This window comes from Alexandromys fortis, unplaced genomic scaffold (assembly GCF_014885135.2).
Source record: "Alexandromys fortis isolate MF-2015 unplaced genomic scaffold, M_Fortis_MF-2015_v1.1 scaffold_70, whole genome shotgun sequence".
In the NCBI taxonomy this organism is placed as follows: domain Eukaryota; kingdom Metazoa; phylum Chordata; class Mammalia; order Rodentia; family Cricetidae; genus Alexandromys; species Alexandromys fortis.
In genome coordinates, this window is record NW_026067955.1 from 1,916,219 (window position 1) to 1,936,795 (window position 20,577).

At 37.0% G+C, this 20,577-nt stretch overlaps 1 protein-coding gene across 4 annotated transcripts in view; it reads right to left on the bottom strand.

Annotated features, from left to right (window-relative positions):
- Neo1 (neogenin 1) overlaps positions 1-20,577 on the bottom strand; it is a 165,339-nt gene that overhangs the window by 37,826 nt on the left and 106,936 nt on the right. For 2 of the 4 annotated variants that reach the window (XM_050151829.1, XM_050151828.1), the window contains exons 8-15: positions 18,316-18,475; positions 14,529-14,683; positions 10,194-10,342; positions 9,596-9,734; positions 6,660-6,709; positions 4,905-5,052; positions 2,057-2,167; positions 954-1,148 (exon numbers count right to left, since the gene is read on the bottom strand). In XM_050151829.1, coding sequence (XP_050007786.1) covers positions 954-1,148; positions 2,057-2,167; positions 4,905-5,052; positions 6,660-6,709; positions 9,596-9,734; positions 10,194-10,342; positions 14,529-14,683; positions 18,316-18,475 — 1,107 coding nt within the window. Of the gene's footprint in view, positions 1-953; positions 1,149-2,056; positions 2,168-4,904; positions 5,053-6,659; positions 6,710-9,595; positions 9,735-10,193; positions 10,343-14,528; positions 14,684-18,315; positions 18,536-20,577 lie in introns of all 4 variants that reach the window. The other 2 variants (XM_050151827.1, XM_050151826.1) reach the window with 1 other exon arrangement.

The following is a 20,577-nucleotide window of genomic DNA, read 5'->3' on the forward strand; positions in this document are numbered from 1 at the left end:
GTATGTCTTCTTTTGCTTAGTGACTATCCAAGCCTTCTGTTCATTTTGACTGGGTTTTCTTTTTACTGACTTGTAATAATTTTTATATATTCCAGACTTAAACTCTGTCAGAGGAGCTAATATTTTCTTCACATCTATGGCTTACCTTTTCATTTCATTTTTATTGACTTTTTTCAACTACTGGAATCTTAAGATTCACCAGTAACTATATATATACACACACACACATATACATACACACACACTTACTAGTAGGTGAGTTTGATGGGAAACAAGATATTTGCACAAAAATCAAGTTATTTCCTTATGAAACACATACTAATTACAAAGAAAAGTGATAATTAGCATCAGATACCATTTTGTGTGTCTAATATGAAGCACTAAGAAAAACCCAACACTTGTCATTCCAGAGGTAATGTGGAAATGCTAGACAAGTCGAATCGGAGGGACATAAATTGCATATATATGTATTTCTAAACGTCTTTCACCAAGGTCAGGGAAAACACAACACAGAACTGGTTCTAAATCAAGGCTAATGAGACACAATGACTAAACACAGACCCTGAACCAGAAAGTTGCATTTTCCTTTTGTCATTAAGGACAATAGTGAGAAAAGTGTCAAATATGAAAATTCTGTCTCAACTTTAAAGTCTTTATTTCAATAAGTAGACTATTTAGAACAATTTTAATAACATTTCATGTTAAAGCTAATGATTGGTGAGAACTGTCATGTCTGCAACTGAATTTATGCTTCAGGGGAAATGTGTATACAGGAAAACAGAGAAGGACAAAGGAAATGTGGAGAAATGTTAATCCTGCACACGCTAGGTGAAGAATCTAAGGAGAATATGGAAAAATCCTTTCCACAAGTGTTGCAATTTTTCTGCAAATAATGTAATGAAAGTTATAAAGAAATCACATACATGACTATCTCTTTTACTTAGCAAACATACCCAGGTTTTCAATGGTGTAATAACGTTGTTTATAGTCCACTTTGATGGTCTGTGCATGAGGGCTGCCAATGCCATAACCGATGGCATAACCTCGAACCACAATGTTCTGGTTCTCTGGAGGAGTCCAGCTTACTACGATGCTAGTGACAAGTGGACGGACATGAAGAGAGCTAGGCACTTCAGGAACACGAGATTCTGAGAAGGAGCAAAAACAAAAATGAAATGTACTTTCCTGTAAAATGTTTCACTGTCCTTGGGGGAATGATGTTTTGCTCCTGTCACAATAGTGGGCTTTAATAAATTTCTCCCCATTTCGGGTCAAGAATTCAACGAGAACTTGTAACTACAGTGAAATATAGCCGGTGGTTTTTGTTTTTTCTAAGACCCAAATGGTTGCTCATTCCACTCCCTAAACTCTATAGGTGTAACGAGAAAGGTATGTCACCAACAGATTAGATACCTGCTGTTAAAAGGTCGATCAAATATCATATTACAACAATGGTACCAATTATTTCTTTACCTAATCAATGATCTAGAAAAAAATGACACTGAAGCCACAACTGATTCAGTCATTAGATTTAAAAGGTGACAGTTTAAGGCATCTTTCATGTATATTACTCAAGGCATAAATTGCTACCTTAGTTCAAACTCAGAATAGGAATACAGGTCTTTGATCTCCCCAAATCTAGCACCATCACTGATAAGGGAACTAACTACACATAACCACATGGGGTTATGTATAAAACAAACAGGTGAGAGAAAGCACAAGGTTTCCAGGTCTCAGAAAAAAAGGGAGCTGCAAATGAAATATAGGCACAATGGATGTGGCTCACCCTTAAATTTTAGATTATCTATTTATTTACTGGCTTCAGTAAAGAAACCCAACTTCAAATGTCTGTATATTTTATTGTTCTGAGCCTGCTAACTCTGATACTTTTTTACAATGTCTGGAAAACAACTCCTTCAGGAACTTGGTTGCTTCACAAAAACAACAGCAGTATGTCACACTAGCTTCCACAAGCTTAAGCCAAAGTCAGTGGCTTTCCAATCTGATTAATTGACAATAGTTAATATCTACCATGTGCCATTATGTTTAATCTTACCATCTAGGTCACTTTCAAAAGTTTCAGCAGACAGCCAATCAGTTGCTGGTCCTGTACCATTGACTGTGAGAGCAGCTACTCGGAAGTTATATTCTGTCCCCCGATCAAGACCTGTGAATCAAATAACAAAAAAGATAAGCTAAAACAAGAGATTTGGAAAACAGAAAGTTAGTAGTATCCTATAAAATGAAATATCTCTGATGTGGGATTTCCTCTTTATGCTGTGGTTACCATTAATGAATAAAGAAACTGCTTTGGACCTACAGCAGGGCAGAACTTAGCTAGGCAGGGAAAACTAAGCTGAATGCTGGGAGGAAGAAGGGCAGAGTCTGAGAGAAGCCATGGAGCCACTGGAGACAGATGGTGGTTGGAATCTTGCCGGTAAGCCACAGCCATGTGACGATACACACATTAATAGAAATGGGTTAAATTAATATGTAAGAGCTAGCCAATAAGAAGCTAGAGCTAATGAGCCAAGCAGTGATTTAAATAATACAGTTTCTGTGTGATTATTTCAGGGCTAAGCAGCTGGGAACCAACAAGCGGCCTGCTGCTACACATCTCACCTATTCAGTTCACAGCTTAATAAAGTGTAAGTTCATAAATAACAAGCAAAAATAAATAATAAGCAATATACAATACAGGGTAGCTCTCAGTGCCCATACCACCTAGGAGAATGCAGAAAGCAGCAATAACTAACCATATCCCAGGAAGTTAGAGGTTTTTGGTTTTTTTTTTTTAAGAGCATGAAGGCAACTTTGGGATTACTTAATGCAATGCCTTTGACTTTGTTAAAAAAAAAAAAAAAAGGAAGCCATGACCAAAGATAATGAAAGAGTTGTTACAAAGGAACAAAATCCGCTGGTTTCAGAAGACACCAAAACCCAGAAAAGAATGTAAAGATGTAACTCCTATCAGGTTACCTCTGTTCTTTGAGACCTGCTATAACCACAGCAGAAATAATTTAAACATCAAATGTGGCCTAGAAATCTATTTTTCAATAGCCAGTTGGCCAAATGTATTTATAGTAAGTAAAAGAAGAAACCCCAAACTTTCCTATTATGCAACTCTTTATTTACTACCAGCTTTAATAAAGTGTAAGGTTTACCAATACAAAAGCAACAAAAATTCACATATAAAAGTCTACCTACAAAGCAGGATGACAGTTAATATGACGAGTTATGCATCCATTCATGCATACATCTTTAGAATACTTAAATACAAGACACTGACCATTAGGGTTATTAATATTAGTCTACCTCTCTATACCCAAATAATTGGGATCTTTGGACAGCAGCACAGTACAGAAACCCCAGTCAAGGCAGAAATATTAAGAATGCAAGTAACTAGTCTGGGAAGCGAGGCGTGCTGGAATTAAGGTAACCAACCCTGGCACATGATGAGAAGAGACAGAAAGTTCTGCTCTGTATGTGCCATCCTAAATCTGATCACAAACAAGCAAGGACAGAGAGGAACAAATGCTGGTTCAAGTCAATTCACCTCCCAATTCTTTTTGTTTATTAGCTTATATGTATGGGTGTTTTGCCTATATGTCTATGCATCACAAGTGTGCCTGGTGCCCTGGGAGGCCAGAAGAGGGTAATTGATTCCCTGAGACTGGAGTTTGACTGTTGTGGACCTCCATGTGGGTGTTGAGAATCTAACCCAGGAACTCCTGAAGAGCAGCCAATGCTCTTAATGACGGAGCCACCACTCCAGGCCCATTACCCATTACAATCTTGTCAGAGAGTGCTAAAGAGGGCTGCACATTTGTTCGTAATTGTTAGTGGACAAAACCTTAGAATAAAAACAAACATGGCACAACAAAGATCTGAAAGAAACCAATTATTCAGTTACCATTCCTTGACCTCTAGAAGGGTAAGAATATATGAAAGAGCAGGCAAGACAGAGTCAAGTATACAAAGGCTAAGTTCCTCTCTCTCTAAATAACGGAAAGAGCTTAAAAAGCAAAACTAAGGCACACAGTAAACATAAAGCTGCAGTAATGTGTGCCAATGTGGCAGTGTAACCGTTCTGTCCAGCTATATATTAACTGTACAATCCAATGTATTTCTGGTTAATGCTCCAAGACACCAAGAATCTGTTTTTGTTCACATTGTATATTTAATGTTAGTTCATTCAGATTAAAGCTTTTCATTCTGTGGATACTTGGGACATGCTTATAGAGAATAGCTATCCTTTTCTAGATTCTATCTTCTGTTACACTGGCCTTACATATTTAGATTCTCAAGATTCTCCTGAATAGGAGCCATACCCTTTCTTGACCAACTCTATTTTTCATAGCTATATAAAAAAAGAGAATTCCTAGTAATCTATAGAATGATCCTTTATGAGATAGGTATTTGGGTTGATTTTTATAAGATACACTTCATGTTCTGTAATATATAAAAGGAAAATGATACAAAACAGTATTTCTGATAGAATTTTCTAACTTCACACTATTCACAGCAGCAAATGTAATTATAATACCGCAGCTATTAAAATACTCCACAGGTCACATGAATCTGGCACAATATAACAAGTTTTGTTACCAACTAGGTTGAATAAATTCTCTTAATTTTTACATTACAAATTAAGTGTTATATACTCAGAAAATGAGACAATAAAAAATAAAAATCAAACACAGTTCAAGCCTCAGAGATGGAGGAATTGACAAGAGTATTTTCCATTAATCTGCATTAAGTTAAAAATGGATTATTATAAGCTTTCGAGAACCATTTTTAATTTGTTTATATAAAACACTACTTAGAACAGTTTCAGACTAGCATAATTTAAAGTCTGAGAAAGAACCACTTTTTAGTCATTGACTATATGCAAAGGAGCTTACCTTCAATCAGCTGAGACAGCTGTGTCCCAGTTACTAAGGTCTCAGTGACATCACTTTTTCGGGAGGCCTTTCGGTAACGAATCTTGTAGCCAATAATCTGCCCGTTTTGTGTGGCTGCAGAAGGGGGCTGCCAGTGAATCACTATACTCTGAGAAAAAGCAGTACAAGGAAAAGACTGAACACTTCACAGGGATGGCCTTAACTGTGTACACTATTAAGTCCAATTTCACTATAGAAAGAGGAGAATAAGTACATAAGAGTTCACAATACTTGAAGCTTCATCAAATTATCTATTTAACAGTCAGTCAAAAATAATTCTAACTTACTGGGCATGGTGATGCACATCTTTAATCCCAGCACTTGGGAGACAGAGGCAGATAGAATTCTGTGTGTGAGTTTGTGGCCAGTCTGGTCTATAGTGAATTTAGGGTCAGCCTGAGATACACAGTGAGACCCTGTTTCAAAACAAAACAAAATATAAACACAAAAACAAACAAAACTTTAATTAAAAAACTTCCAATGATCAACTGAGGGGAGATAAAAAGCAGGTATGTGACAAGATGCCATCTAAAAAAAATTCATGCTTGAGAGCCAAATGATAAGAGAAACTACCAAAAACCCCTCATGTTCTAAGTCTATGATTTTTGTGTTGCACTGCATAATATCTAACCTTGGGTGCATGCAACCCATGGCCACAGCTTGGACATGCCTGACTGAGTCTAGATTTATCTCCTAAGTATTTTATCTGAATGAAAATATTAAAGTCCTGGAAAAGATTTAGAGAGAAAATAGAAGGTCAGAAGCATACAGATTAAGATTAGATTATTGTTAGGTGTAAGAATTATTTTCCTTCTTGAATACAAATTGGCTGTTAATTAAATAATTTCTATGGACAGGAATGGTAGAGTGTAGGTAGTCCCAACCTAGAAAGGCAGAAATTGCAAGATTAAAAATATTTGAGGCTAGCCTGGGCTATACAGTAAGTTCCAGGCCAGCCTGAACTATATACATACAAGTAAGACCCTGTCAAAAACAAAACAGAACAAAAAACAAAAACAAAAAAGTGAAATAAGAGAGCAGAAAATGTTTTCTGAAGAAGCATGACATAGTACTTTTTGAAGACTTCTTTAGTATCTGAGATGCATACATGGTGGATATGCTGTGAACAGACACCAAAATCTATGCCTGCCCGTCTTTGTTTATACCGGCATCGTGTCATCATAAGCAACTTACTTTCTTTGCACAATTTTGTATGGTTAAGATCTAAAATATCATATTTACATAAAAACAGCAATTTGCTTTGTAGAGAAGCTAAAGAAGTTTTAGTATCAGAGAAAGGAAAGAAACAGAATAGACCAGTGGAGCTCTTAGCCCAGCTTTATACCTATGCTGTCTTATCTTCCTGCTTGATTTTAAATGTTTTCAGTTACATCCTAATTTATCAGGTTGTTGATGTTATTATTATTATTACTTTTATTTTTCAGGCAGGGTTTCTCTGTAGCTTTGGAGCCTGTCCTGGAACTAGCTCTTTTAGACCAGGCTGGCCTTGAACTCTCAGAGATCTGCCTGCCTCTGCCTCCTGAGTACTGGAATTAAAGGCATGTGCCACCACCACCTGGCTAGGTTATTTTAAAAAGCAAATGAGTTTTTGAAACATTAGCCTTCATTGTTTTAATGTTTGTCTAAGGGATCTCTGGCTCTCTAAGCCCCTCTAAAGTTTAGTATGCCAATAAAGAGAAGAGAAGCAAACTTTACCTTTGAATTCCTCACTTCTAAGGACAGATTCTGAGGAGCCGCACTGGGAACTAGACAGGTTAAGATAAAAAAAAGGAAATAATCCAATCATCCACATGTTATTGTTCTCGGCCAGACTGAGCACAAATGCACATCTCCAATACTAACTATGTGACTAGGTCTGAATTCAGATAACAATGTCTTATGTTGATAGCTCTAGGGCTTGATTATCAACCCTAGTGTGGCCATGCTTGATTCATGTTTTAAGGTAAGACCCTTTCATATGAGAATCCATCCTTACTCAAATCAGGCTGATTCTCTGGAAATCACATAGTTACTTCAGGGATGTACAATGTCTTTGAACCTCTAGACCAGCAGTTCTCAACCTGTGTGTCATGACCCCTCTGGGAGTTGAACAACCTTTTCACAGAGAGGTTGCATATCAGATATTTATGATTCTTAACAGTAAAAAAATTACAGTTATGAAGTAGCAAAGAAATAATTTTATGGTTGGGGTTACCCATAACATGATGAACTGTATTAAAAGGCTGCAGCATTAGGAAAGGTTGAGAACCACTGCCCTAGACCCCAAACTTCTAGACTTCACACATATTCTGAACCTTAAGCATATTTATTCTGAATATCCATCATAGGCAAGAGTCTCACATTTTCTGGAACCAAGTCTAATAAATGTGGCAAGTAACTGAATGAACTATATAATAATACGGACCAAAATGGGATAGACACACATCAGCAAGTTTGGCTTTCTTATGGACTTTGTAAAGTGGTTTAGAAGGCAATTCTTAAGAAGAGAAAAACCTTTAAAAAAGGAAAGCTGCAGCAATGTGCCAGAGCATGCAATGTACCAGAGCATGCATTTAGATGCGAAGAGTCTGGGTCTGCTGGTCAAACAGTACATAGCTAACGTTCTTACTATACTGGAACTTAACACAAGAACATCTAAAAATTGATGGCCATGTTCCTTCCCACATCTCCCTCCACATAATGATAGGGAGCAAAGAAAACTCAAGCAGACATCATTAGTTTACCCTCTATTCACCAAACACTAGTTCTAGCATTCTCACCTATTCCTCTCATCAGGACCTTAGGTTCTCTATCATCTGGTGACCACATATCAAAATAAGGACCTACTGAACCTTTGTCTAGGAAAATGACATGAGCCTCAAATCAGAGTCAGCTGTACAGGTCTGAAGTAGGACCCAGCACCTGTTCTGAAAACATTTCCACCCTCACAGCCAAGATTTGTTGCAAGCTACAACGTGGCAAGTTCTCACTCCGGACAGTGCTCTCACAGCAGTTTATTCCTGTTTCCAGCTCGTGTGTAAGTTATCTACAAATGAACTTGCATGTGATCTACTTGATCAAGGTATTCCTTTTAGGTGGCCTAAGACCTGGAATTTATCTTACTTCTAAGTGCTGTCTTAAACCCCCATGTTAAGAAACGTGGTTCCACTCAGTTTTCAAGGTACTGTGGTCAGTAGGCCAACATATTTAAGTACAGTTAAAATTTGGCTTACATGTAGATTTAAAAGGCCTTTTTCCATAAAAATTTTTTCCCCAAATCATGACCAACTGGTTTATGCAGTTAGGTAGCCCAACTATAATTTATATTGTATTCCTCTTTTTTATCTGAAAAATTCTCAAGTCCAAAGAAAAGAACAAAGAACAGTACAATAAACACTGTATTCTCTTTCTAGATTCACTAATTACTAACATTCAGCAATTAGTAACATTATTTTCCCATTTAAAATATAAATGAGAAATTGCATAGATATAGGCTTATCCATTGTTTCTGAATTATCTGAGAGATGGCTGCAAATCACTGCAACAGGTCACTCTGAAATACTTTAGTACCTATATGTCTTAAGAACAAGAGCAGGCTCCAACAAAACTAAAACACAACAATCATATTTAGAAACTGCAATTTTGATATAAAAATGGTATCAAATATACATAAATAATATGTCTAATATTTAGCAAGCTTAATACTAATTAGTGTATTGACAGTATCCCAGAGATGCTTTTTTCTCTACTATCTAGGAACCAAAGATCACACGTATTTTATATCCCATGTCTTTACTCTTTAGATGATTTTTCTATAAGACTAATAATACATTTTAAGAACTGAGGTCAGTTTTTAAATTTAAAAAAAGTTGCAGAACTTTTCTCTATTTGACATATCTGTTTGCTAGGCTGAAGTTAAATTTTTGGGTAGGAAAATAATAGAAGCAAAGTTGTATCTTTATCCATGCTTCTTTCCTAGTGATGAAATGTTCGATCATCTGCTTAACAGAGTCAAACTATAGCTTTTAAAGCATGCATGCTTATATATATGAGCTATATACAAAAACATTTTTAAAAAACAAAGAATACTGAATTTAGATGAGTTTTATCAGAGAGATACCCTTACAGTAAATTGCTATTTTCTTTCTTTTTTAAAAACCCCATTGATTTTGACCTATGCAATCACTGGCAAGCTGTAATGAAAGTACTTCTGTTAGTCATGGGTATGTGCATATAATTTAGTTTAAAATATAGTCACAGGTGAGAAATCAAACTGTCACAAGATATCTATTAGGAAAATAAGTATGGCTGGTATGTAGAGTAAGGCTAATCTTCCAACTGCCATAAAATGGTCTGTGCAGTAACAAGCAACAGAAGTCACCTACATAGAAGACAAAGACTGTACGAAAAATAACCAAGAACCCATTTAGTATTAGCTACCACATGCTCTGTGCTTTCCAGCGACAATAAAGCTGGTGAAGTTGGTGTTACCTAAAGCTGACATAAGAAAAATACTCAAAAAGGTTGTGACTTGAGCTGTAAGGGGGATAATGGGGCTATGAACAGAATTTTCTTGACATCAAAGCACATGATTTTACAACTAATTAGAGTCACTAAGAATGGTATTTTGTTGCAAAGAAAAAAAAGCTCACCATCTGATAATGTTCGAACAGCAACATCTTGTGTGGAGACTCCAGGACCATGTTTATTGTAGGCCACCACTCGGAAACTATACTCTGTGTATTTTTTCAGTCCATTAATAGTGTAGGAGTGACTTGAAACATCAACATCCTTGAATGAAATAGAATACTGTGTGTGTTGTATACACACACACACACGCACACACACAACACACACCTCTCAAGCCAAAAGAAATGCTACAAAATGACTAAACAACTTCTGCACAATACAGAGTTTTAGCCCTCTTACAGTTATTTATAGCGAAAGCATATTAGTTAATCATAAATAATAATTATTTAGAAATATTATTTGACATTTAGTAACCCCTGCTGGTAAAAGCTACAAAATAAATCAGCACAACAAAACAATACCATCAACATTTAATTTCCTGTATCTCTCCCTCACTTTGATTTCTAATCAACTACCGAGCTTTGGAAGATCTGGGGGTTGGGGGGGTACAGAACTAGTACATCTGTGCATGCTAGGCAACTGTTCTACCACTGAGCTGTATCTGCAACCCCTTTAGTTTTTTAGAAACCAGTGGTTCTAAAAGATCATGTCATTTTATACCTGTTCTTTATCAGTCCCTTTTTCCATGTAGTACAACTTGTAATTCTGAATTTCCCCATTGCCGGACAGTGGTGTTTCCCATGTGACAGTGATAGAAGTAGGTGACGTTGCATGAGCTCGGATATTAGGTGCTGGGCCAGGGAGCTGAACTGAAAAGAGAATTTCAAGAGCTCAAGATATAAATCATGTTTACTGTAGTTCTTAATCACTCTCAGTGATACTGTCACAATGTCACAAACAATAAAAGCTCAGAAGACAATTGACTTAAGTTCTTATAGGAGATATACATTTTTCTTTATGTTAAGTCAAAGTCAGAAATTATCTATGATGTACCTTCAATTTATTAAAAATAAGAAAAATACACAAAGAATTCTTTTGTCACTTATAAACTTTCAAGAGTATGTTTGTGTATGTGTGCGCACATGTGTGTGTGTGTGTATTCACTGGTACAGACTGTGGAAACCGAAGGTCAGCTAGGGTGGATGGATGATCAGAGCCCTGGGACCCACCTGTCCTCCATTTCTTATCTAGAGATGAGGTGTATGCCCAGCCTTATATGGGTGCTGGGGATCCAAACTCCAGTCCTTAGACTTGCGTGACAAAACCTTGAATCACTGAGCTATCTTCCTCAGCCCCCAATCTGGTTTTGCAGAGGAATAAGGTAGCACACGAAAGCAACCACCATTGGAGGATCTCTTTCTTTTGTTGGGCGCTAAAAAGGCCCACAGGGATGGGCAGAGGTCTCCTTCACAAGAACTCCCAGTTTAGCACGGAAATCAGGCATATTAATAAATCTCAACAGATTCATTTGGTGGCTGTAATGAAATAAAAAGAGTACAGGATTCTGTTGTGTAAGGGGAGGAAAAGGAAGGCTGGTGAAGACTTCTTGGTATTACAAATAATCTGTCTTCTCAGACAGCAGAGAGAAAATTATTTGTTATTGGAGCAATCAAGGGGATAAGTGGAAAGACGATGTTATATGACTTGTATGGTTGTACCACAGAATGGTTGTGGAAGAAATAATGTTGAAAACAAGAGCCAGACAGTGAGGACCCTTTGTTGTTCTGCTATAGAGTTTAGATTTTCCCTAACAGTCAGAGGACAGGAGCATGACAGTCAGACCCATGTTTAGAAATGATGTGTGGATACATGCACAAAAGAAAAGCAGCAAAGCAACAAAACTAGTTAAAGGAATAGCATTTGCTTTAGTAATAGTCACCATTAATTAGTATTATTATTCCCATTATAGATAAGTTTTGAGGTGAAGAAGCTTTCCAAGTGATGGGAAATTTATAATGCTGGAGCCAGAAGTTGGTCACTTTCTGAGTCTAAAACATAGGACTTCGTGGAGATCAACAAAAAAAAAAAAAAAAAAAAACTGGGAAAGTACCTTCAAGGGAGTGGCTGTCCTCTGTGGACTCCTAATTTCCACAATGGCTCATACATTAATCTTTTCAAAATAGTCTTTTCTTATGACTAAGTGTTCTTTCCCACTGGTATACCAATCCTAGCTAGCTGCCCTTACCTACACTTTGGGAGATGTCCTGTATTTGAAACTAAGTTTTCTAGCACTAATGTCTCCATTATGGACACTGTTAGATTTAAGGCCAAAGAAGGAGAAATAAGTTAAAACAAACTGGTTTACTCAAATAGCAGCACTATGCCTTAAGATGTGTTTTGCTTAAGAAGTAGAAAGATCTGAATGTAGTTACTTTTAACAGTTGGTTGCTTTATTTAGTCATGAACCATGCATGCTATTTGTTCAACATTAATAGCACAGTTCAACATTAATAGACAGGTAGGGTTTGTCACACTTCTGTTGCTGTGAAAACTTTCTTCTAACTTAACTAAACAGAGGGAAAACAAAATATCTCTTGACATCACTTTCAATATACTCATTAATGAAGTGCAGGCAAATATGATCCTTAAAAAAGGCACTAATGATTCATTCAAACCAGCTGCACAGTGGTATAATAAACAGAAGTCTTAAGTTGACTTATAAAACTAAATAGTCAAAGTACTTCCCAAAGACAGCTAATTTAACATTCAGACCTCTCCATATTCATACCTTCAGGAGGAGCAAGGTCCTCTTTACTTCACATGTCTCTATTGTCAAATTCCAAATGCCAGCTGGGAAGTGGTGACACAGGCCTTTAATCCCAGCACTGGGGAGGCAGAGGCAGGTGGATCTCTTTGAGTTTGAGGCCAGCCTGGTCTATAAAGTGAGTTCCAGGACAGACTCCAAAGCTACACAGAGAAACCCTGTCTTGAAAAACATGACAACAACAACATCAAAATTCCAAATGCTTCATCAAAACTGGTTGTTCCTCCTGCTTATACCTCATTTAACTGCTCTTTCTTTCTCTCTTTTCTTTGAGACAGGTTTCTCTTTTAACTGTCTTGGTGGCTGTCCTGGAACTTGCTTTTTAGACTATGCTGGCCTCAACCTCACAAATATACGCCTGCCTCTACCTCCCCTCTGCCAACTGACTGCTGGTATTAAAGGTGTGCACCACCACCTGGCCTAACTGCTCTTTCTTGACCACAGCTCTTCAACATGTCATGGCAGCACCTCACACTATTATGTATTTAACTGCCTGTTTCTGGTATTATTTGTAAATTCCTTTGGACAGAAGTCAAGGCTTACTATTCTTGTAGGTCTGAACTACCGAAAACAGTGAAAGACACACAGTTAGGTACATAATAAGGTCTCTTTTCCATATGCTGTCTCTTTCACTTCTAGACTTGGCAATGATACTTCTAGTTCAGAGGTTTTCAAAATTTGATCACAAAGTCTGAAATGTTCATGAAAGCTATAGACTCTTTCCAAGGCGAATGTGAATATATATAGACACACAGATATTTTCATTTTCAGAAGGTTCACAGCCCCAGCACAGACTTCTGCACCAGAACAAATCCAGTGGTCCTTCCTTCATTTTCATCATGACTCACTTTGCATGAACTGTTTGATCCTATTTCTGGGATTTGGGTCATGCAGCTTTCTTCCCCAAGAATGCTTGTGCTATGTCAAATGCTTTAAGGTCAACCCCAGGTTCCATCTTTCCTAGGTTCCTTTCTATATTTTTATACAACTTCTTCCTTGCTCTGAATTCTAGTTCAGTATCGTTCATGTATGGTATCTGGACTTCAAAGCTAATGATGGATAATGGAGTCTAAAAATCAAATGGACAATTCCCACACTTATATGAAAACAGTCAACTATGAAATTTAACACCCTACCCTAAGATGAGAATGCATTCCCCTTAAATCAACTCTGGAGACTCTTTAAGGCTCTTATGTCCTTGCCTAGTGTCCAATACTATGGTGATCAAAGTCCTCTTCGCATATCTACTACTGTTTACCCTTAAGGACAAATCTTACTTGTTAACCGTTCCTGTTTCTCCAATATTGTTCATAGTACCTGGCATAAGAGGTACTCAAATATTTGTTAGGTAATTTGCTATAATATTAAAAATTGAAGGCTCTTAAGTTCTTTCCTTTATCCCTGAATTATTTCTGTTCCATTATTGGTAAATTCATCCATTCTTCTGAGTTCCCAGATAGGGAGTTTCTACAAATGTATCTCACATGTTCTCCACTAAAACAAAGTCTTTTTTATTTAGGTTCACGAACGCAGACAAGCTAGTGTAGGTACAATAAAAGTAAACTATAGAATATTCTAAGGAAAACATGGCTTATGGTGAGAGGCAAAACTTCAAAATATCTCAGGAAGGGAAAACACTATATGACATTTCTTACAAATACAGGCCTGTAGTTTATAGTCCAAAGTTAAGGCATACAGGACATTTATAATATAAACAAACTTGACACTTGCCTTAGTCACAGAAAGCCTTAGAAATATAATTAGAGGTAACACTATTAAGCACAAAAGAACACAGATCCAAAGTAAGAGCACCAAGAAGTCCTAACTAGTGAGGTATGCTAACATAGGGCACCCCAGCTGGTGACAAGTATAAATACACACCTCCTGTGCAAAGCACTACATTAGACATTACAGCAACTGTTCATAAATAGGTTATATGAATAAAAGCAACTGAAGGCATGAGATGATGATGTATCTCAGAATCACACAGGTAAAAGAGTACAAAGAATCTGAAGACAGGTTCTACAAGACTTTTAAACTAAGTCGTAAAAGATCAGTGCAATATGAACATAAAGGAAGTAGAAATACACTGTCCTTTTACTTGTTAGTGATTGACAGAAATACATTTTCACATTCAGAAGGAGCTTGAAGCTATTATGCAAGACAAAAAGCTGACAGGACTCCAAATTGTCTCCCTCTAGGTGCGGCCAACAGACAGGTGAAAGACTTACCTTCAGGCTGTGTTTCTACTCGTAGAGGAGCTGAACTCTCTCCAGAACCATGTTTATTTTGAGCCATAACTTTGAAGATGTACACAGTTGCTGGCATCAAGTTTTGAATAGTCACCTGCATCTCTCCTGGCTGACTGGTATTCTCAACACGCTCCCTTTGGATAAAGAAGGGGTTTTGAAAGAAACTGGTCAATACAAATATTTTTAGATAGTTTCAATTTCTATATCATGTGAAAGTTCTAATTATTAAGTTTCACTTATTCTCAAAAGGGTTACGAGGAAGAACAGTATATGGTGCAGACAGAAGAGCAGATCATAAATACAGGAATGATTTTGATTAAACATTACTGGCATCACTGATTATAGCTAAATACACACACACAACCCAGCAGTGTGTGTGTGCGTGCGTGCGTGTGTATGTGCGTGTGTATAACAAAGAGGCCATGAATTGGAGGGGAGATAATGAGAAGAGTTGGAGGGAAAAAAGAGAAAATGAAAACAAGGTAATCATATTTTCAATAAATTTTTTAAAAAAAGAATCCAGGCGATGGTGGCGCACGCCTTTAATCCCAGCACTTGGGAGACAAAGGCAGGAGGATCTCAGTGAGTTCAAGACCAGCCTGGTCTACAAATTAAGTGTCAGGACAGCCAGGGTTGTCTGAAAGGTGGGGTAATGAGAGAAATCAGAGGCATTACTGAAATCTGGAACAAATTTCTATAGAATCGTTATTTTAAAAAGTCTATGCTATATTAAGACAGTGTTGGATAAGAAGCTAGGAAATTAAATTCCAGGTACGGTAGGGCTGTTTGCCAGCCAAAAGACTATGATCAAATCACTACCTCTTTCTGGACCCCACTTTCTTTAGGTATTTAATGGAAGAATGAGACAACATGGACAAGCTTTTTTTAGAAGTCCATATGGTAAATTCAAGCTTAGAGGCAAACACTTCCTTATATAAAGATTAAAAAGTCACTATTTTAAAATATAGATACAACTATTAGCTCCTGGATCATAAAAATAACAACTCTGATTTGGCCTTGTATCCATAATATGAAACCCTGGAACTAGACTAACAGCTCAAATACTTCATCCACCTTGAAAATGCTTTTAGTCTTGGGAATAACTCTCAATTCTTCATTTAATAGCCAATACCAGAAAAGAACTGCTGTTTAAAATAGAGGCTTTTTTTAAAAAAAAATAAAGAGGACAAAATTTCTTAGAAATTTCAAAAGGCAGGCAACAGACACTCTGGACTACACAATTTAGGTACCCAATAGAACTACTACTTTTGACCCATGCATATAGTGACATCTGGTGGTTATGTTTTTAAACGCAGAAGTAGAGAAATTTGCCTAAAATGTCTACATTCTTACACCGTATTCTTAGTATACTGTGTAAAAAAAAAAAGTATTCTTCTCGTTCTATGAATGACAAATATAATCTCATGTAGGTTAAATAGTTTATATTATAAAACAAAAATAATCACAATAGATTTCTTTTCCATTTTTAAACTTCTTTTATCCCTTCATTGCTTGTATTTAGAAATCAAGCTTATTGAAGCAACAAAGTTGGCCTCTTAAAGAATCTTCTTCAATACACTTACGGTATTTGCCTCACCCACTCTATGTCACTGTTCTCATCTTCATCCAGGCTATCAACTGCTTGTGTCTAGATCAACATACCTTCTTTCTCTCTGGTTTTATTTTTCTTCTTCTATTATAACCTTGAAAAGTACTCTTAAAATACTGATAACTACAAACTGTTAATACAGTCAGAGGGCATAACTGCTCAAGGGTCTAAAATGGTCCATTCTCATTTGATTATGCCCAGATTCTAACTGGCACTTCAACATCTGGTTCCAAATGTGCATTTTATTTTTAATCTCAAACTAATTTCTACCAAAAGCTCTGGTCAAGGAGGCAAGCTTTATGGTCTCATCCTCACACCAGACACTCTTGTGCCCTAGTATCTGTCATTATAAATGTCTCACCGAGCCCACTTGCAGCTGCTAAATGACATCATCAGGTTTGTAAAAGGTAACAAAGGGCATGGAGATAAGCTGGCTCTAATACAGTGTAAAAGTGAATGGACACTTGTATGTGGGCATTTAGATAAGGCCTGAGGAATGTGATAGACAATAAGCCAAGTATAATTACTTGTTTGGAAAATGTATCTATGGTAGATGGATTAAAAAAGGCAAAGTTCCTGCTGGGGAAATAGTGTGTGTTATGCACAAGAATAACTAGATGCCTCCTTCCCTTTGTAAACTTACATGACATTTGCAGTAAAATGCCAAAGTCACCTGTGGGTTATTTTGACACTCAGTTCCCTAAAGTCCATGTAGTACTACTGCATCCTTCGACTCTGTGGGTGTGAGTTTGGGTTTTTCTTGGGGAATGCTTTGTTTTTTTTTGTTTTGTTTTGGGGGGTGTGTGTTGTTTTATTTCTTATATTTTGCTGTTTTCTTTTTCAGTTTTCTTTTGTTTTCAGCCCTTGCCACTCTCTAATCTTCCTCTATTGTTTTATTTAATGTCTTTCTTGTTCATTGTACTAGTAATATTGTATATCTTTTTTATGAACAGGACTGTTCCCTTAGCTTTGTAAAACCTCAAGCATCCTGTTTTCAGCAAGCATTATCCAACAAGCAGTCCAATCTATCAAAATAAAATTATGCTAATGAGACTTCTGATGGGGCAAAATCACTGGGCCCTGCATCTGCTGAGCTTGGTAGATTGGCCATAAAAACAATAAGTATATAACAATTACAGAAACCCCAGTATAAAAAAATAAACTGTACTTGATGTATTAGGGCCCTAAGCTGAGCACAGTGAAAGAATCTACAACAGTCAGCAGGTGAAATGGGTTTTTCACAGAGTTTATGATTTGGTGGGAAAACAATATAATATAAATACCTTAGGTTGATCAAATATTATTATAGTCAACTGTCAATATTAGGGGTTTTAATATATATGGAGAGTAACAGTAATGTGCTGAGGCAGAGACTGTCTTGAGTGGGCTTCATGTATAGAAGGATGAAGGCATGTAGTTTTAGCTGGGAAGAAGAAAGGAGGAGACCAGGGAGACTGGGAACAAAGGTTTTAGTGATAAGTAGACTGGCTTCACTAGAAAACGAGTTTAATTGAGAAGAAAGAAAATGAAGGTACACAGAAAATAAAGCCAGACTGTGGATAAAGTGTCTGGAGATTCTAGACACCCTCGTGTAAACAATTTGAGCTCTTGAGATGGGTGGAGATACCAGGGAAAATTTACCAATAATGCTCTTACAGAAATTACTCTGAAGTACTTTTGTGACATCAAAGAGATTCTGTAGGTACAGCACTACATTCATTTGACTAATAAATTAAACCTATTTTAATCTCTACACTTTCTGCTAAATCATGAGAAAATGATAAAGTTCTAGAGTTAAGAGATGTGTTTCAGTGGCAGTTTATCTAGCGTGCATATTGATTTGATTTGGATCGAACCCCTGAACTATAAACAGAAATCGAAACATACCAGCACAGTCCTGGCTGCATCTGAATGCTTCTACCTAAGGAGCTCTATCTGCTTTCTTCATTATTTCAGAAAGATAGGAAAAAATACTAGGACTTCAGTATGCTTGGAGTTTACATAATGACCCAAATGACTTTAGGGAAAACACATTTCAATAATCTTATTTTCTGGACTGAAAACTGGTACAAACCCTGTATGGATAAAGCAGGGTGGCTATAACTAGGCAGGGTGTAAGAAGATGCAGTCCACTGGCCTAAACATCCAGGCACTTACCTAGCAATCCCTTCTTTGGTATAGAACACAGAGTAGGTGAGGTTGTCTCCATGAGGATCTGATGCAGGTGTACGCCATGTCAATTTGATAAAGCGGGTAGAGACCAGAGAGGCCACGACATCCCGAGGAGCTGAAGGCAGTGGTCCAGTTGTGGCTGGTGCTAGATGGTCAGTAGTGGCACTGGTCAGTGAAGTGGGAGGTAATGTTGGGATGGCAACATCTTGTCATGTGCAAACATTGGGGAATATGAAGGGCAAACCACGACGGTTTTTAAAAAGAGAACAGAAAAACAAAAAACAAAAAAGAAAAATAAACAAAACCACGATGGGAAATAAAATAAAATGAATGAACATAAAAAAGGTCATTAAACTGAAGGCTAACATGCAGGCATGGAACAACTACTGCAAACTAATGGGGTTTTTCAAGACACATCACTGTAAAACAAGCAGATTTTCTGATCTGATAAGGGTTATGGGTAAGGTACAGGGAAGTGACAGTTGAAAATAACACATCTCAAAGGACACAGCAGTGCCCAGGTGATTTTCTTAATATTGAAAGCAGCATGCAATATCTGTCAAACTTTGTATACAACTTTCATAGTTTGGTGGACCTCAGTATCTTCTACTTTATCAAAATATGGAAACCTATGTACAATGACTATAGTATAGACAATCCTCATTACACTCAACAAATGCCCCAAGGGAAAAGTCTAAGGATAGGGTAGGGCTGTATGACTTTGATATAGAACTAGAAAGATTAGAAAGCTAAACTTTCAACTTTAATATTAAGCTCTGTTCTCCATATTGACAATATCCAGGGAAGTGACAGCTTTCCTCATCTTGATAAATTATACTTCATTCGTCATTATGTCAATCCATTTAACTATAACATTATAAAAATTGCATCACAAAAATTCTAAGATCACAAAAATAGTATAGGTAACTTAAGATCCTCTGCAGGATCTTCACCATAATATAGGTTAAAACAGCTGTGGACATGAGGTACTGGTTGCAAGAGATGAAGCAGTGGCACAAAACATCCATGGCTAACTTGATCTTCCTTTCTAATTTTACAAATTTTACTCCTTATACTCAACCTCTTCTTTTTAGAGACAAAAGGTGCAAGTTTAATCTCACCCCATCACGCTTGAGAGAAGGTCTCATATTTTTTTAAAAAGTTACTATAAACTCCTGAGGAAATTGATAGAAAACAGGCAGAGATGAAAACAATTGTTACTCCCACAACCACCCATTTGGTGGAGATTGAACCCAGGGCCTCCAGTGTGCTAGAGAAGTCCTCTTATCTTACTAGTTTTGAATTAAGTGGTAGAACAGGGAACAGTCTCCTAGAAGTATTTAAGCCCTTACCATACGGAATTCTGCCTCTTTATGTGGGCCTGTAAATAATTACAACAGTTCTGTCATCTGTACTACCTTATTGCCTTCATCTTAGAGAGGACGGCACTCTGGAGTTAAAACCACCTGTCCTGGCCATAGCAAGTAGTGGAGTAGTAAACCTAACTTGGACTTTTAGTTTAAAAGGGCTCTGAATTTAGCCAATAGAAGACTGAAAACTTGATTTCCAGTTTGGGTATGCCACTTACTTGTATAATTTTGGGCAAATTGCTTATTTTTTCCTGCTCTCTCCTTTTTGTGTCTACCTCCATAAAAGTTTAGTCTGTCAAAATGTAAGATTATAGTTTTCCTTCAGCTGTAAGTACACACTTTAATGAGACACATATCAATATGGCAAGTCAAATTTGAATAGCCATATTGATATGTGTTCATGTCCTGCATGCCTCGATAGTGTGTTGCCTCAGAGGAAATGTCTGCCTCTCGTCCACAGCTTTCAGAGTTCTTTTCTTTTATGTCAGTTTGTTTACATAGCAGCTTAGGAGGTGGGGCAGAAATGGACTTAGATGCTGAGAGGAAAGAATCAGGAACTTTCAGGTTTCTGGCTTAGCAGACTGGGCTGGTGGAAGAGGAAATATAAATGAAGACAAGGGACTGAGGAGTAGATGATGAGTTGGTTTGTCTTAGGTAACAGTCACCTATATAGAAATGTATACAGGCAGCTGCAGATATGTATCTGATTATTATTTTAAAAAGTCATTAAAAACCTTTGCAGGGTTCAAAGAGTAATCTAAACACAATTGCTTCTAAAACATATAAATATACTTTAAATGTTATCTGTCTTACTAAGTCCCATTTTCTCCTTATTTACTGACTGGAAAGCAGAGTTAGTCCATCATGTAAGAGGAAG